The sequence below is a fragment of the Ammospiza caudacuta genome, chromosome 4 (assembly GCF_027887145.1).
Source record: "Ammospiza caudacuta isolate bAmmCau1 chromosome 4, bAmmCau1.pri, whole genome shotgun sequence".
NCBI lineage: Eukaryota > Metazoa > Chordata > Aves > Passeriformes > Passerellidae > Ammospiza > Ammospiza caudacuta.
The window spans coordinates 57,464,294-57,481,935 of NC_080596.1; the positions used below are offsets into that span (position 1 = coordinate 57,464,294).

Genomic DNA, 17,642 nt, shown 5'->3' on the forward strand with positions numbered 1-17,642 from the left:
ATGTTTTATGAGCTGTTCTCACACAGCCCTTTCAATCTTATAATCTCAGCTTCTAACAAAGCATGCTTATTTCTGTTGCCAGGGAGATGACCCAAGCAGTGACAAAACCTGTAGTCATCCTTCAGACATGATCAAGCATGCCTTGAAGAACCAGAAATATTAGAAACATAAAGGCTTTAGAAAGACATGTAACACTCATAAACATGTACCATCCCTCCAAGACAAGCCTCCCCTGCTACTACTGTGTGAAATATCACTCCATGACTGCAGAACAAAACCAAGTTGTATTGTTTTGTGTTAGCTATTACAAGTGATCCTCTAATCAGCCATCTTAATGGCACATAAGTGTTGGCCTCAGTTAAACCTGTTTTCAAGAACCTTAAATGTCTAAAGTTGTTCAGAAACCTTTCAAGCTTCAACTTATAATTTCATATTTTTCTGAGTACCTCCATAATGGAAGAGAGTCTCTCAAAAAGTACGAATACAGTAAAGAGAAATATCATTTATCTTACAGAATTCTTGGTGTCAGACAACAGTGTGATTTTATGCAAAAGCAGCATTAAAAAAAAAGCTCTGCAAAAGTCAAACATCTAAATCACATCTGAAGGAAACCCAATCCTCTAATAAATCTGTTCCAAGTTTCTTACTTTACTTACTCATTTTCGGGACTCAGTACTTCTGGGTATAACAACTTCATATTTCACTTTCCTTAGAAACACATAAATTTCTCTTGTAATTCCCAAACTTAGCACTAGGCATTTTTAACTTACCTAGTACAGTCCATGAAAAGATCCTTAGAAGGGTTCTTTTCCAGTCTTGCTTTACATTCATTTACTGTTTCCTGAGGTATTTCTGGCAAGTGTGCTGCAGACTTAACATAATAAAAAAGAAAGGAAAGCAACAATGAAAGCACGTAAATCAATACAAAAACTAAAAGTTTTGTATTCAAAGATAAATTAAATTTTTTAATACAGTTAAAGGAATGGAACAGTTTCACTAAAGAGAAAATCAAGAAAGTTGTATTTGAGCAAAATTTTTATTTCTTACCTGTTACAGAACAATGCATTGAAAGTTATTTCAGTTATTTACTATTTCAGTATCTGGGGGAATAAACTTGGCAATAAGTCAAATTTCTTTTTCTTTCCATAAGTCTACCACCAAAAAAGCAAGTCATCTCTTTGGCTTGGCAGGATGGAAAGAAGGAGAAAGAAACACAAATGCAGGCTGGGAAACTATTTCAAACCAGATCAAAGAAATCTGGAGTTTTTTTAAAAATGTACGTGAATTACGGTAGTCCCAAAGAAATTCTCAAAAAGGTGTACAAATTAAGATTCCATCTGCTTATGAGGCATCTTCAAGGCCTTTTGTATAAGATGACCAAAGCAAGAGAAGCAGAAGGAACATCTCTTCATAAAAAGCAAATATGGAATTATATATCCACAGAAAAGCTTCCACTGGATACCAAAGAAAAGACATTTGATAAATGTAAAAAATCAGCTACTAATGATTACCATGGAAAACAAAGTAACAGAATGCTTCAGAAGAAAACAGCATTTCACTTTGTGAAAACCTGCAGCAATTCTGAAAATTTACAGCAAACAACCAAGGCCACACAGGAGTCTAAAAGACTTCAGATGACAATACACCGAGTTAATTTGTTTTTATATTTTCTGTAGGTGTTAAATGGAGCATAAATTGTAATTGTAGTAGTTATTTAAAAGCAGAGATCAGTCAAGGTTTCTACTCAAGCTGATTGAGCAGAATTTTAGAAGGCAGCACACCTCTCAGAAAGACAAAAATGGGATCAATGAAGTTTGAAAGTCAATTTACTAAAAACAATGCAACCACTTATATCTCTCTATTTATCTGACATTTCCAAAGCACTTGAGGAAATTTTTGCAATATATTTACCCCATTAGTGAAGTATGTCTCTAAAACTTTGAGGCCACAGTCTATGCGCTTTTCATCTGAAGATACCTCGTATTCTGCCTAGGGAAATGGAATTGAAAATTTTATTATGTTCACAGTCACTTGGCATCTTTTACACGATGATAGGTAAATTTTATCATGAATAACACAATACTCCTAATATAAAAGAAACAGAAGGCTATAAGGTGAAACATGTATGAAGAACAGTCCTAAGGAAAAAACAAAGCATATGGAATTTAATCTTTGGAAAACATACAAAATCTAACAATTAGTCTAAATGCAATTACAGAAACTGCATCCTAGAGGTTAAACTAGATCAACTACAATTAAATAGTATTTATGCAGTGTTGTAGGACAGAATGACCCAGATGGAAAATAATCAGGAGTACAATAATCAGCTTTTTCTTCACTGTACTTTTTTCCCTTCATGTGTTATTCTTTGCTTCAGTTTTGGGTAAAACCAGGATAAAACTATTTTCTACAAGCTTATAAATGAGATCTAAACCAAACCCTACATAATTTTTTGAAAAATTAAATTGATTAGATACAAATCTTGAAAGTTTTTTAACTTAGTAACATCTGGTACTGAGATGAAGAAAAAGAGAATTGTGTAACACAGTGCTTTTTGCAGATAAACAATTGGCAGCTGAACAGAGCTCCAGAAGTGGCTACTTATGGAAAAAATCCACAACGAACAAATCACCACACAGACACTACTACTGAAAAACTCCAAGGAGTACTTACTATTAATAATTTTATGGAATAATCTAGAAGCAGACATCAGAAGTTACAAGATTTCAAGAGAACCCCAAATCTGGGGAAAGATAAATTAGAAAAAAGCAATCTCAAATAGCAATATGTATTAGGTTTGTTAGCTGGGCCAACTCAATCAAAGCTTATTTCATATTTCAGGATTTAAATGCATGCACCTAGGAACAAAGAATACATGGCAGACTTCCAGGATGGAGAACTGTATCAAACAAAACAACAGTGGGGCTTATTGAGACAACAATCATTAGAAACCTCATTGGAAATTACAAGTAATTGATGTAATCAGAAGTTATTTACCTTTATAAAGAAAACTAGAACACTAAAAAATGACAGTCCAAGAACCAAATACACACAATACTGGAAATAATGGAATTCCTGATTTCCAGTTCTGCCATTAATGACAATCAATCAACACTGACTCAAGTCATCAACATCTTTTTTTACTGCAACATTATGGTATCACCCACTTCAGCACACTACTCAAATCCATCAATCCAAATGCAAGTCATAATTTCTGCTGTTCAATTCCACAACAAGTGGAAAGGAAATGGTGAGGAATACTTCTGCAACTGCTAATCAACCTGAGCAAGTCAGAAAAGTTTATCAACCTAAAGTTCAGCAGTGTGCTTAGCATCTTTAACACTAATTTAATACAATTAATTAGGCATACTGTTTTAAGTGGATAGTGTAATTTAAAAGGAAGTTTGAGAGGTGGCCTTTCCAAATATTTCTGGTACTTACAGGGAAGTTTGAACTGTCACTGATTCCTTTTCATATGTGAGTAAGCCTGTCCCTAGCTGGTGAAATGAGTCACTAGATTGGATAACTCATTCCTCACTTTAAGTTCTGTCACTTACATTCAATTATTTCACAACTCTTCTTTCTGTAAAGCCAAGCTGACTCCAGACTTTTAGGTCATGCCTTCCCAAGAACTGGACCTTACCAGACTCAGTATTCAGTACAGGCAGACAACACAGCATTGGTACCACCTTGATTTTGGACTCCAGAAATTATCACACTGCTGAAATCACATTGCTTCATGTAAAAGAGTCAGAAAACTCCATTAACTACGATGCAAGGTTTTTAAGGCTATGATATTTCATTTTGGGAATTTCTTTTTCCCCAAAAAAGTAAGCCTAGAATTTTTTTAATATCTCAAAAAGCTAAGCTTGGCAAAAGCCAAGGTAAAAAGCACACAGCCTCAGCTTTTGTTTCCTGTATTGCCTTACAAAGAATACCAACGAAAGAAACCCCTCAACCCCTAAAAGATCAAATCTTGCTGAAGTCCACAAAAGGGAATCAGGCTAACTCAGGAACCATCTATAAGAGATAGCAGATATTTTATCTCACATCCTTGATCAAGATAGGATGCTAGTTTCAGATCACAAGAGTCACTAAAGGCTGTCTTGTTTCAATGATTCCCAAGAATAATTCTTCCCCCTGATTTTTCAAATGGAAGTTAAACAACAAATACAAAAAAGTAAATAGTGAAACCATCCCTTATATCAGATTATCTGAGCTATGCCAGTCTTTGTTCATTCACAGAAGTGTTGCAATCCACAAAACATTATAGGTTGCATATTTCAAAACAGTGCAAATTTTTCAGTTAGTTACTTCTTAGAGACAGTTTTACCTGAAAATTACATCTCTAGAGCAAGGACACACCTGCCTTACAGTCATGCCTAAGATTCATTCTCTTTTATGCTGCCAAAGATTTTGCTACTCCTTATCTAAGATATAAAGATTAAAATGTGTGCAGAAGTTGTAACCATTAGGGGTAAATCCACAGTTGTCAGTGCATGGCACTCATTAAGGGCTCTGGTTTGTATTTATATTCACTTCAGGAATGAAAGCTGCACTATTCTGGATTTCCATTCAATCCATTCAGTCTCCAACTGTCAATCTAGTCTCTGCAATCTGGTGCTCAAACAGCTCCTGGGAGTCACAAAAGTGAAACACACCTGGGGAATAAGCCCAATTGCACACAGGTTCTTTGACAAATATAAACAATTCCACCTATTTGACACTTAAATTCTTTTTTAGCTGATCTAGTGCCTCAGTTTTTACTACCAAAGGGGAAGGAAGACACAGTGAAATAGGAGGCACAGCAATAATCCCATGTACATGCCTTACACCCTGCCTCTTCCAGAGTCATCTTACATTCCAGTATTGTAGTTTGGGCTGCATGCAAGCAGCAGCATTACCCTACTTCTGTCTTCTTTGGTCATTTGTTCTCTGCATATAAGAACAAAAATGGCTGGACTGAGAAAACCTGTTCTTTTGTCAGCAAACTCAGTTTGAGACTGTATCTTATTGCTCTTGGATTAACTGTGAGGGACAAAGAATCAAAAGCTCTGAGCTATTCTTCTCTTAAGGGCTGTTTTGTGCCTGCCTAATCTCCTCACTACTTTCCCCCTCCCCAGGAGGGTTTTGGGCTGAGGATTTTTTGCAAAATATAGCTGTGGGCACACTTCCTTCCTCCCTTGTTCTTCAGCATTAGATATCAAGATGTAAATATATCAAGATCTTTTCCCTTAGTCTCAAAAGGATTGTTTTTTCTCCTTCCTTAGATGGTTCTCTAAATTTCCATCTCCATTATATGCTTTTTAATTAGCACATGCTATGTAGCCTAGGGCTTCCATGCAAGTTGCAACATTTTTAAGTCTATGTTAATAACATTTTGAAGGCTGAGTATAGCAAGTAATATTCATAATGCAGACACCCTTTCAGGCTTTAGAAGCCTAGCACATCTTCCTAAAATTGCTTCTCTCTTTCCCATCATGCCCTTTTCTGTAGCTTGGGCCACATCAAGATGGCAGAGACTTCACAGTCAACACTAAACATTTTCCTTTAGTAACAGAGACGGTTTTTTGACATCCATCAGAAGTTATAGCTTTACAGCCAGCAAAGACTATGTTTTCACACTATGTTTTCAAGTATACAGCATAAGGAAACAGAGGTGTATAGAGAAAATTAACAAAATGGTTGTGTCTTAAACAGGCAGGCAGCTAAACCCCCCACAGGTGCCCACTCACTTCCCCCCACTCATAAGCAGAAGGGCAGAAGTAAGAAATCTCACAGCTTGAAATAAAGACAGTTTGATAAAGCAAAGCTGCAGGTACAAGCAAAGCAAAGTAAGAAATTCATTCATTTCTTCCCATTGGCCATTCCCAGGAAGGCAGGGCTTCATTCCCACATGTAACAGCTAGCTGGCAAATTGTACCTTCCCCCCTTCTCCTTCTTCCCCCAGCTTTTATTGCTGAGCACAGCACCATATGGTATGGGATATTCTTTGGGCTCAGCTATCCTGGCAGTGTCCACCCTCAACTCCTTGCTCCTTGCACATCAGCCTCCTCTCTTATAGGGCAGCATGAGGAACACAAAGGCTTTGACACTGCGGAATCCCTGTTCAGCAAGAACTAAAACATCCTTGTTCCCAACATTATCTTGGTCTGAAATCCAAAATAGAGCACTAAATGAGATACAATAAAGAAAATTAACTCTATCTCAGCAAAACCAGCACAAAAATCCAATATTTACATACAAGAATATATAAGACTCTGCCTACTGATAGCCATCATACATTTCTCACTACTTACCACTGCATCCAGAAATTCAATGCATCTTTTCAAATCTGGTCTAGAATCACAGAACTGTCTGAAGAGAAGTCTTCCTATTGGCTGTTTGTCACAAAGCTGGTTATAGTCTCTTTCTGGGAAAAAATATAAATACCTTTATTTATTTTTATTTTTGTAGTAGGATAGTCATTACTCCCACTTGAGGTCAGAAAAACATCACTCAAACATGAAGATTTTACATTAACAGGTTTATCAAAGGTACCATAAATATGCAATTATTCCAAGGAATAGTGAAACACTCTTCAGTCACATCTGTATTCTACTGACTACCGCATTTACTAAAAGCACACTGAATTATATGCTTGAGGTGCATTTAGATTAGGGTGCAAAAAGCAACCATACTGTGAAACAGCAACACCAAAGCAAACAAGATTGTTTGGAAAGAGGGAATACAAGATTATAACACAAAGGTTTAAAAAACTATTACAAGGCATTAAGGAAAAGGGTAAAATATATTACCATCAATTCATAATGTGATCCCTTTTTCTAATTCAAGGTTTTGAAAATCTATTCTTTAGGAACATTTTCCTTTAACAAACAAGGAGCTGTGATATACTTTTTAACATCTCATAAATTTTATTTTTTCCTCAGTTCTCCATCATATTACAAGTTTAATACTTTTTTTTTTTTTTTTTGCTATTTAGCATTTAGAAGCAAGACAGAATCCTTTCCATTACCAGCACCAAACTCTTGTCCTTCTGTCTCACAGAAGAGGGTGTATTTTACAGGACACTCACCGATGGAGCACCGAATACCCTCACAGTGACTGACAGGGGGCAACTTCAGCATCTCTTTCCATTTTTTACTACGCCCACTCCGTTTGCCTAGAGGAAAATATGAATAATATAAAACACAGTACAGAATCAGAGTAAAATTGAACATACCATTAACAGCATAAAATTAGGTCAGTTCTACACAGATGTGTCAGACTACTTTTCATGCCTAGAAAGAAATCCATCTGGAAGGATATCCAAACCAATAACAAATGTGATACAGAAGAACTTTAATGCTTTTTTTCATGTTTCATGTAAAGTCTTTTCCAAGACAAATCCTTCACATTTTGTCTGTGTATGTAGAACATCTCTGCAGAGAAAAGACAAATTCAAATAGGTACTTTGAAAATCACAAACAAAACTGAAACATCGAAGATGAAACAAAAAAAAAATTTGAGAATTATCTCTCAACTATGGTAAAGAATAGAAGAAAATAAAGTTGAGTAACAAAATACCAAGAACAAAGTTCTTAAACACATTTTTCAATAATAAAGTTGTACATAAATACTGTCTGTTTAAGGTCAGTGATAGTAGTAAGAGTAGATCCCAGTAATAAATGTGAGGGCATAGCTCAAATACACACTATTTACTCTAGACCATACAAGGATACCAGGAAGAACTTAGCTGTTGTAACATTTAGATATTTTCAGTGCTTCAGATTTCACAGCACTGGTGTTGAATTAGTATTGATTTTTTAAAACTACCACAATGTTTTTCTCAGTTTCTAAAAAAACAGATCTGTGTTACATTTGAAACGCATCTGTGTTTCAGCACATTACCCTGGCCAATTTCCTTTACAGAAGATATGCATACTTATCAAAAAAGCAGCGAAAGACAGGAACACATACACACTTTCAGATCCAAAACATTTCTGTGGAAGAGTAATTTAGTGCTGCAAAAGACTTTAGAAGATTTTACTAAGCTATATGATCAGATGCATTTCCACATGACAGAGCAGCAGCAAATCTGCACAGAGGCTTTCTCACTGTACCAAAGCAATACACACTGCTAACCACAATAGGAGAAAAAGGAAGGGAGTTACCCAATGTAACCTGAATAGAAACTAAGCAGCAAAGGGTACCAAACTCTTTCAGAAGTAAATTGTTAGGGTGAAAGGAACTAAAATCTTCAGAACAACAAAACATGTATTTTTTTAAAGCCCCTCTTTACTCAAACATACAGCTTCTTGAACCATTCCACCTATGCAGTTAGACCAGTTCCAGCTTGGTGGACCTTGGTTCATACCAAATTCACACCAAATTTTTTTGGTTCATACCAAATTTATCCTTGCTAACAGAAATATTGACATCTTACTCTGCTGCTGCAACAAAACATTCTCAACTCTAGTGTCCCTAGAAAGGTAAAAAAATAAAGAATAAATCATCTATAAATGATGGCTTATGGACATTCTTTGAACTGACACCTACTTTCTAAAAAAATGCAAACTTCTGCACTTCATTTTCTAATAATCACTTTGCAGGTCATTTGCCTTCCATAAAGTCTTAAAACACAAAATATGGAATTTACTTCTCATCCTATATTTCAAGCAGTACCAGAACTAATAATGAGACTTACCAGCATCATTAAAACAAACTGCGACTATTCTAACAATATATTTTTGAACTTAAAAAGAAGTTGAATATATGCTTGAAGAAAATCAAATCAAAACAAAACATAACACCCTTCTAACAGAAGTGAACACAAAGAAAATCAAGGAATATTAACAGGTAGCCTATACACATTCATTGAATAACAAGGCCTGGGTATAGATTATGTGATCATGAAAACAATGGCTAGAAGTGTCAGGTTCAGCCAGGTCACACTAACCTGCAAGGTGCACAGAGGTTAAACTGCTTCTGTTAGAAACAGCCCAGAAACACTCAATTGTGCATGACACCACACCATCAGTACTGATCAAGGATGATAAACCTAACCCAAATTCATATCACACTGCTGTTTGTAAAATGTAAAATGGGATCTATATCAAGAATACTACTTTCTGAAGCACTGTCAAATTAAAAACCCAACTCATCAAAAAGGAGAGGATGACTAGTGCATTTTACTTCCAGTCCAACACAAAAAGGGCTGCATTTTGCCCAAATATTTGGTCACTTACTTACGATGTGACCATTATGAACTTCATTTTACAAAAAGAGAACACATGCTAGAATGCAACTGAATTCACCATCCTACAGAAGTCTATAAAGGCTACATATAATTTATTAATGATACACAAGAATCAAGTGCTTAGCAGTATCAACTAAATCAATGTGCTCTCACTTCTCTCTGAACTGAATGTTCTTGTATTTACAGCAAATGCAACTGTACAAGTCTGTAGGTCCCAGTAATGTAAAGAGCCATTTCTGGTAACAGTTATGGCAGGAGGCCAATTTGTTTGTCACGTTATTCTCTAATAGCAAAATCCTTTTCCATTTCTGAGGCAGTTTAAAAGAAGTATCAAATCAAATTATAACACTTGTGGTTTGAAAGTGGCTTAATATTGATTTCAGAGCTTCTATTCTGAATCTCATTCTAAAACACTTCAGATAAAATTCTTCCAGAAAGACCAGGAGCTCACTTTCCAACAGAAGAGCCAGAAAGCCATTAGGTTAAGGTGCTTTCTGGTTGACCTCTGTGGCTCAGATGAATTACTGATTTTTGCCTCTTTCAGAAGGAATCATGGCTAAAAGCAATGTCCAGCTTGAAGTGAACTCATCTTGTAGAAAGAGAAGGGTGGGTGCAGCAATAAACCATTAGAGTGACGAGAAACTTCAATTACATTTTCAGGTACACAAGAACCTTTTGCTTCTCCCCAAATTACTTCTTAGAGTTACAATTTCAACATTTAACTCTTTCCCATTTTTGCTTTTTAAAAAGATACATACAAAATTCAGTTAGATCACTGCACTAGAATATGGTATGGGCAAAATGTTTTATTTCAGCTTTTTTTAACCTTCAGAGAAATATTTGAAAAATGTATGTAAGGTGATGCAGTTGGTTTATTCATCAGTAAAACCACACCTAGTTGTAAAAAATGAAACTGCTGTGGCCACAACCTATGTCAAGAAATAAGAATATGTTTTAAGTCCTCAGATGCACTTTGAGAGCCACAGAGATCTTCCTTGCAGACCTGACTGCAGACTGACTCCCATTTCAGCGAGCACAATGTTCACTGCACATCATTAAATCAGTTTTCCTTGAGAAAATGACTTTGGATTCTGCCATGTAGAATCCTTCTTTACTGGCACTGAGATTGTGGCAGTGAGTTTTTTGTGCCCCAGCTCTCCTGCCTGAATCTGAGGCTGAGCAGCACACAGCTCTGTAGCGCTGGGGTGCACGATTGCTACAACTTCATTCTTGCAAAACTGATTCCACAAACCAGATTGTCAGATACCAGCTGAGAAAGTCATACTAGACCACACCCAGATAAACTCAGAAAGCCTGAGACTGCAACAAGATGACAACCTACAGCAGGCCTTTAGTGTATAAATCAAATCAATTGGTTCAAGGAAAAATGCAAAACAATTGATGCAGGAGCTCTACATCATCTACACGGAGACACATGAAAATAAGCTGGGTACAGACACTGCCTTAAAATATGTCTTTCCCACAGCAAAGGCAGTTCCAGGCAAGTTTCCTAATAGATTTAAAACTCACATGAATTCAAATCTTCTCCTAGTTCCAGACACATTTTTCTTCAAACCACTCACAATAAGGATTAAAACCTTTCACTAAAAAAAAAAAAAATCAAACCATTCCTGTTTAACTATGACCTTATGCTATACAGGCATTTATAAACACTACTCATTGAGTAACAAATTTTGCTTTTATGCCCTTATTGGGCAAGATCCACCTTCAAGGCACAAACCAGTGTGGAATTAATACCTCAGCTCCTCAGATCAAACCATAACACTGGAACAGCATCAAGTTCAAACTAGAAGACCAGCTCACACATACCATCACTTGAGGAAGGCTGTCATGCTTCTGGAGACAGCTCATAAGGCACTGCTGCGGGGGTTCACAACAACCTTCTCCATTCTGCAGGCCAGATGTATCTTTTCTACAAAATACAACTTGTATCAAGTTGTATTTTGACAAAATACAAGCTTGTATAAACTCAAGCCTGGTCACAGCTTAACAACTACGTTAAGGAGAGTGGCAACACTTTTCTATGGAGAAAGGGGGTTTGTTGTTGTTGTTGATGGTTTTGTTTCCCCCCACACATATGATAAATGCAATCTGACCAGTTCTCAGTAAACTTATCAGAATCACCTGGCTGAAAATTCAGGTTTTGGCAGAAACCTGAGCACCTAACTCACCAGCATTACAAAGGCCAAGGTACTTCTGCATGCAAACAGAAGCAAAAACGCAAGTAGTACAATAAATAAACAAAAGGTATCTATAGATTACAGATCACTATGGCATTTACAAGATGATAGTCCTCACATTCCTGGATTCAAGTGCATGGAGCTGGGCTCCAGCAAGGTAATACTGGAGGGCTCTGGCCCATCTGACTGTCAAGGCAGTAACCCAGCAGGCAGTCAAAGGCCCAGCTCTCCCGTGAACATTTGTGCCGTTTGTTTACGTGCACAATCATTTATTGTTCCCCAGCTAACACCACTCGAACAACTGGTTCTTCACACGGGCTCTCTATGCAGCTCCAGCGATCATGCGCACACGTCGGAATGCCAGAGCACACCCTCCGCACTTCACCGATTAGGTGTGGAAAGGAAAGCTTGGATCAGCCCGAGTAAATGTAACTGATCTTAACATTTATTAATCGGTTCTTGCAGCGAGACATTGTAACATCTCTGTATACATCTCGAGATGTCTCTAACCAGCCAATGAACAGGGTTTACACAGGGAAAAAAACACCCAGAACACTGCAATTTTAGAGTCAACAAACAAGGAATTTTTTAGCATGATAGTACACTAAGAGTGCAACAGATATTACAGAAATAAAATTCCTTTAAGCTGATTGTGAAACCTCTATTGCTTATTTCAAATTGCCACATTTGAAATAAGCAAAGCAGCAGCGTGTATCAATTACTAGACATCCCGTGTTGTGTTTATTTAGTAAATGTAATTTTTTTAGATTCCAACTTGCCCACATGCATTCTCCTTACAGTTCATTAAATAAAGGACAAAAAGGCAGGCATTGTGCATAATTCTGTACAAACACAGGAAGACATGTTTCCTGCCACAACGAGTTTACAGCAATTTAAAGCACAATGCAATAAGAGTGCAATAGAACATAGGAGGCAAATGAGGGAAGAACTGACAACAATTAAAGGCAACTACAAAAACTCTCAGCACTCTCACGCTAAAATTTGTATTTGCTGCTGGTGGACTTTCTGGGCATGAGTGTGCTTTGCTTTCCCACTTGTCCTACCCCTGAAATAATTAAAGAATTCAGTTCAGTTCAATAGCCAAACTGATCTGAGCAATCTCCATAGAATTATCTTCCTGGTTACAAAAACACACACAAAATAGGATACCTTCCTTGTATCATCAACACTGTACTGAAATATTGCCTTATACTGCAGGCAAAATTAGGATTTATTTTGCTTCCAGAATGATTTCAATTGCTTTCAAGCCCAGACAGATAAAGCTCACTATTTGAGTGGACTGCTCATTTTCTGTGAAGAATACATCATTAAGATAATTATTCTGAAACAAGTATCTTAGAGGATTCATATAAGACAAACTGTGATCACATTCTGCTACTGAAAAGTTCCTTCCTTCTAAATCCATCCTTGGACTGCACCTAGCAATTATCAAATCTGCAGGAGCTTACTGATTCATCTGAAAACCGACTTTGGGAAGAAAACCCCAAACCCAAAACCCAGCAACATAAGAAAAAAACCACCTCAAAAACCCACATACCCTGGATTGGTTCATGGATCCAGCTGGCAACTGCCTCAGCCATTCTGCAACCACAGGCTACAACCATACAAACCAAGAGCTGGGGGGAAATTTATTTGAGGCATGACCTTAATTTAGCCAAAATCAATGATAATATCAGAGGATTTTCTGTGCCTAACAGCAGACCCAATTCTCATTCCCAAACTGCTCCTGCCACAGTAATATAAATGAATTTTAAAGGGGATGCAAATGGACCAGGTATCTTTAAAATGTACTCACTCTTGGCATAGATCCTCACCTGGAGTACACTGCCACTGACTTCAAAGGAACGATGCATCTACCCTCTGGGTGTATTTTTTTGAGACTATTACTTTAGGCAATGAAAAAAGAAAGGCTCCTAAGGAGTTTAAAACATACAGGGATTACTTTCTTTCCTTCCCAACATCACAGACTATGTGTGGGATGCTGAAATGAATTCGGGGCTTACTCAAAGGATTTACTGAGAGTGACTGGAATAAAGACAGAAGATATAAATATAAAGAGAAAAGTGAACATAAAATAAAAATTGGGGGTGGAACTGTTGTTTTTCAGAATAACCGTGTTTATATTTATTATTTCTCTCCATTTATGGGACAAATTCTTCAATGTCCTTCAAGTGAAACTAATTTAAAATATTTTTCTGCTGGGAAAAAAATGAATGTGTTAATTTCTCTGTTCTGATACACAACTAGAAAACAGTGTTGTACACTACTCTTTCACACAAACCTGAGTAAGGAGAACATGGACTGCCTGGTGTGAAAGCTTGCAATCTCAGTTCATACATCACTATCACTAAATACTTACGTGGTTTTGTACCTCAGTCCCTGCACTTCAGCACTCCTGAGATCGAGTTTGAGTTTGCTTTAGAATCTCTTGTTTTCCTACTGAGTCACCTCAGTAGTAGGCGCTTGTTCCACCACTGGGGTCACCTTAACAGGAAGCTTTCCCCTTTTTCCTTCCCACATACAGGTTTCTCTCAAAAAGTAATGTATCACAAGAGGAAAGAGCAGGATTGACACAGAGGGCCACAACCCTCAGGCAACCGGGACAGGGAATCCCAAAACACCTTGCACTGCAGCTTTCCTCTGAAGGCAAATCCCTCCAGGGACAGGCCAGCTTTTGGCAGAAGCAGGTCAACTGAAAAACAGAACAAGGAAAGAAAAACTCCCAGTACAGCTCCCAACTCCTAAATCTTTCGTCCATGGAGTACCAAAGAGTACTTTGTGCCATCATAGCATTTTCTAGTTGTAGGCACATTCAAGAATCATACATTATGTTATCACTAACACCCACAGGTACAAAGAACTGGCATTTGATTATTTACCAAGTGGCTTGAAAAGAGGATAAGGAATCCTGAGGGCTTCCCTTATTATCATAAAGAGATGTTGCAGTTGCTACAGAGACATTACAAATCTTTAATGAAAAGAGATAGGCTTCTTCTATTAAATGGTGTGTTATTAAAAGCTCTGAACATCCTCTTAGAGACAAAATTTAAACTTTTGAGGCTGGGGGGAAGCTAGGGGTTTTGCATGACCTGTGAAATGGAATTAGTAAACTCCTATAAACAGATGTTATCCCCACACAAACTGAATTAGAAGATTCACACCTCTAATGAAATAAGCCAACAGTAAGACTGAGTGAGCAGGTAGATAATCTAGAAACACAAAGCAAGAGCACTTTCTTTTTTATTGTATAAGAGAAGAAAGTAACAAGAACAGAATCTTTTTACCTGAGTTCCTTGCCCTCTAATAACATAGAGACAACAAATTTTCTTTCTGTGTATCAAATCAGATTTAAATGATAGACATGAACCTTGCTGTTCAAGGTGTGCTGATTCTGCACACCTACAAATGTAAAACCCAAATGATAGTCACATCCAGAAGTATTAGAGTACCTAAAATTAGAGGAAAATGATGTGTACAAATCCAGTTTATGTGCTCAGGTAAGATTTGGTGTTATTTATTGGGAATTTCTACATTCCCATCCCACCTGTCATACTCTAACCAGAAGTGGACAGGTACACATCTTTTATTGTTTCTATATTTACAAGAGGCAAATGACATATCTCTGGGGTTAAAAGACTTTGAAAGATGTATTCAAGGGTACAACCTTTTAGTACTCTCATCTTCATCAGAAAAGAGTCTCAGGTTGGACTGACCCATGCCACAATTAAGCCTCACTGATTTCTTTTGACATGCACCACAAACAAAGAATAAGAGCAGAGTCATTTACATGTTATTTGCTTGTACAACTAATTTGTTGTTATCCAGGTGAACACCTTCTCTCACCTACACAGAGGAGGATTACTGACATGGCTAAAGCCTACACATGAAAATAAGTGAAGCTGCTATTGTACAGTAGCTTTGGAATTTACTTTCTTCCACAAGAAATAATTGTGCACTTTTCCATGCTATCCCACCCCTCCATACACTATAGAGTGTGATAATAGAAATGTGGGAAGGAAAGTAATCTGAAAGTCTCCTCTTCTGTCCCAGTTGTGAGGCCATTTTAGCAAAGAATATATTAAAACACCTATCTCACACACTAACTTCACAAATCCCATTGCCTGGCAATGGAAGGCACATAAGAACAGAGCTGGGGCAGGGATTTTATGAAATGGAGTAAACCAGACAGATGGAGTAAACCAGACATTCCCAGAGCAGCCAGAGCAGGCAACAGACAGAAAATACTTTCTTTTCAAGGAGGGTTTTGAAAAATGTGACATAAAAAGTACCCCATGCACAGGGGTTGAGACCTGAAAAGGTAAAAGACCTTCTACCAATTGATCAATGGAGTTCTAGAGTTTCAAAGCCAGAACTCACTTTTTGTGTGCATGCTTACACAACAGAGCCCAGGCCAATTGAAGGCACAAAGAGAGTAACAGATTATTACCATTACTTTTTAAAGTTTCACAGCAGGTAAAACTGATCTTCACATCAGCTGCTCTCAGACTTTCATTTAGTTCATTAAAATATCTTGTTTGGTCAGTTCTACCACTATAATTTATTTTAAACATAGTGAAACCTTAACTAAAGAGGCAGCCTGACATTAAGCATCCACTTGAAAGCCTCTGCAGATTACCACTCCGCTCTTTGTGGTGAGGGTTTGGGCACAGTGAAGTTTTTGAGCCAGATTCCACTTTCCCTTCATTTCTCAGATGACTTCAATGCAAATTCCAAATTCAGGCAGCACCACCACAGACATGTTACCGTCACTGAAACCAGCCAAAACATGTCCTCTAGTTTGAGGTGGTCTCTTCAGCTAAGGCTGGAAAATGGCCCAAAATTGTGATCACTGTTCTGTTTTTTAAACCCCACTTCAAAGTCAAAAAGCTGATTTTCCTCTCTTGCTGCTTAAGGCAAATTTAACTGGATACACATATGGCGTAAGTGCCAAACCCATTTAGAGTTGGAGGAACTTGCAAAACATCCAGAGGCAGATTCTGCTGCTCTTACTCACTTTAAACAGCTCCAGCTTAACTAATGGAACTTCTCAACACAATTAAGACAAGGAGGATCCAATCCAAAAAGAACATGCACATTTCAAAGCTGAAAAAATATACTCTGCACAAAGTACATTGGTAATCCAGGGAGACATTCAAGTGGCCATTTAATGGACAGTTATATACACGAAAAAGCAGTAGGACAATCTCAGGTCAGGATGTTTTTTCAAACAGCAGCCACGTGCTATACTAAAACTAATTATCTACCCAAAACGTTTGTTAGCTGGGGGGAGGAATCTGCAGCTCAAGGTGTTCTGGGGTGTCAAACTGTAAGTGTTAATCTAATGGCAAACAGCACACTTTTGGATTAGGATAATACAAAATATTCGACTGCAGAGTACAGGTCACATTCAACAGCTACGTTTTTCACAGGCAGGAATTTCAGCAAGATGGAGTGCAAGGTTTTTCCAGAGAAGATTTATGTCACTTTATATCCATAAGCATTTATATTTATAAACAAACTGAGAACTTACAGATTAACGACCTTTTTAAAACATCCGGTAAAAACACTATTAGAACCAAGGGAGAAGGAGGAAGGGGTGTTTTTTCAGAAGCAAAGCCACAAGCCGGTAACTCCGAGCAGATCCCGCGGGAGGAGCAGGGCAGGTGCCTCGGGGCACTGCCCGGGACTCTCCGCCCGCCCCGGGAGGGCTCCCACCGCCACCCCGAGGGGTCCCCGCCCCGCCCCGACCCCTGCCCGGCAGCCTCTCCTCCCTCCCAGCCTCTTCTCCTCCATCACTTCCTCTCCCCCTCCTCGCGGGCCCCTTTACCCCTCACCTCAGACCCTTCTCCTCCCCCAACAGACGTCCTCAGCCCGCCCCGCCTCGAACTCCCGCTTCTCCTCCTTCTTCGCCTCGCCCCGCGGCTCTCACCCTCCCGGGCTTTCAGCAGCACCGTGTTGGCCACGATGTTCTCGATTTCCATGGTCGGGGGCTCCTTCCCCTCAGGGCAGCCGGAGCGGGGGCCGCCCCTACAGCCTCCTTCGCCCCCTCCTCCAGCCCCGCCACCGCCGCGGCGCCAAGCCTCGGCTCATCCGGCCCAAGAGGACCTCAGCACTGCGCTCGCCTATTCCCCATCACCCACTGCTCGCCCCGGCACCGCGCTCCCCCTCCCCGAGGGCGGAGA

General features: G+C 38.5%; 1 protein-coding gene across 5 annotated transcripts in view; it reads right to left on the minus strand.

Annotated features, from left to right (window-relative positions):
• Nucleotides 1-17,591, minus strand: part of GRK4 (G protein-coupled receptor kinase 4) — a 39,437-nt gene extending 21,846 nt beyond the window's left edge. For 2 of the 5 annotated variants that reach the window (XR_009274731.1, XM_058804427.1), the window contains exons 1-5: nucleotides 17,390-17,591; nucleotides 7,076-7,162; nucleotides 6,300-6,412; nucleotides 1,912-1,989; nucleotides 771-871 (exon numbers count right to left, since the gene is read on the minus strand). Coding sequence is in view for 4 of the 5 variants with exons in the window: in XM_058804427.1 (XP_058660410.1) it covers nucleotides 771-871; nucleotides 1,912-1,989; nucleotides 6,300-6,412; nucleotides 7,076-7,162; nucleotides 17,390-17,441 (431 nt within the window). In the remaining variant the exon portion in view is untranslated. Of the gene's footprint in view, nucleotides 1-770; nucleotides 872-1,911; nucleotides 1,990-6,299; nucleotides 6,413-7,075; nucleotides 7,163-10,768; nucleotides 10,781-13,819; nucleotides 14,055-17,389 lie in introns of those variants that run through there. The other 3 variants (XM_058804429.1, XM_058804428.1, XM_058804430.1) reach the window with 3 other exon arrangements.
• Between the last annotated feature and the right edge of the window lie 51 nt (nucleotides 17,592-17,642).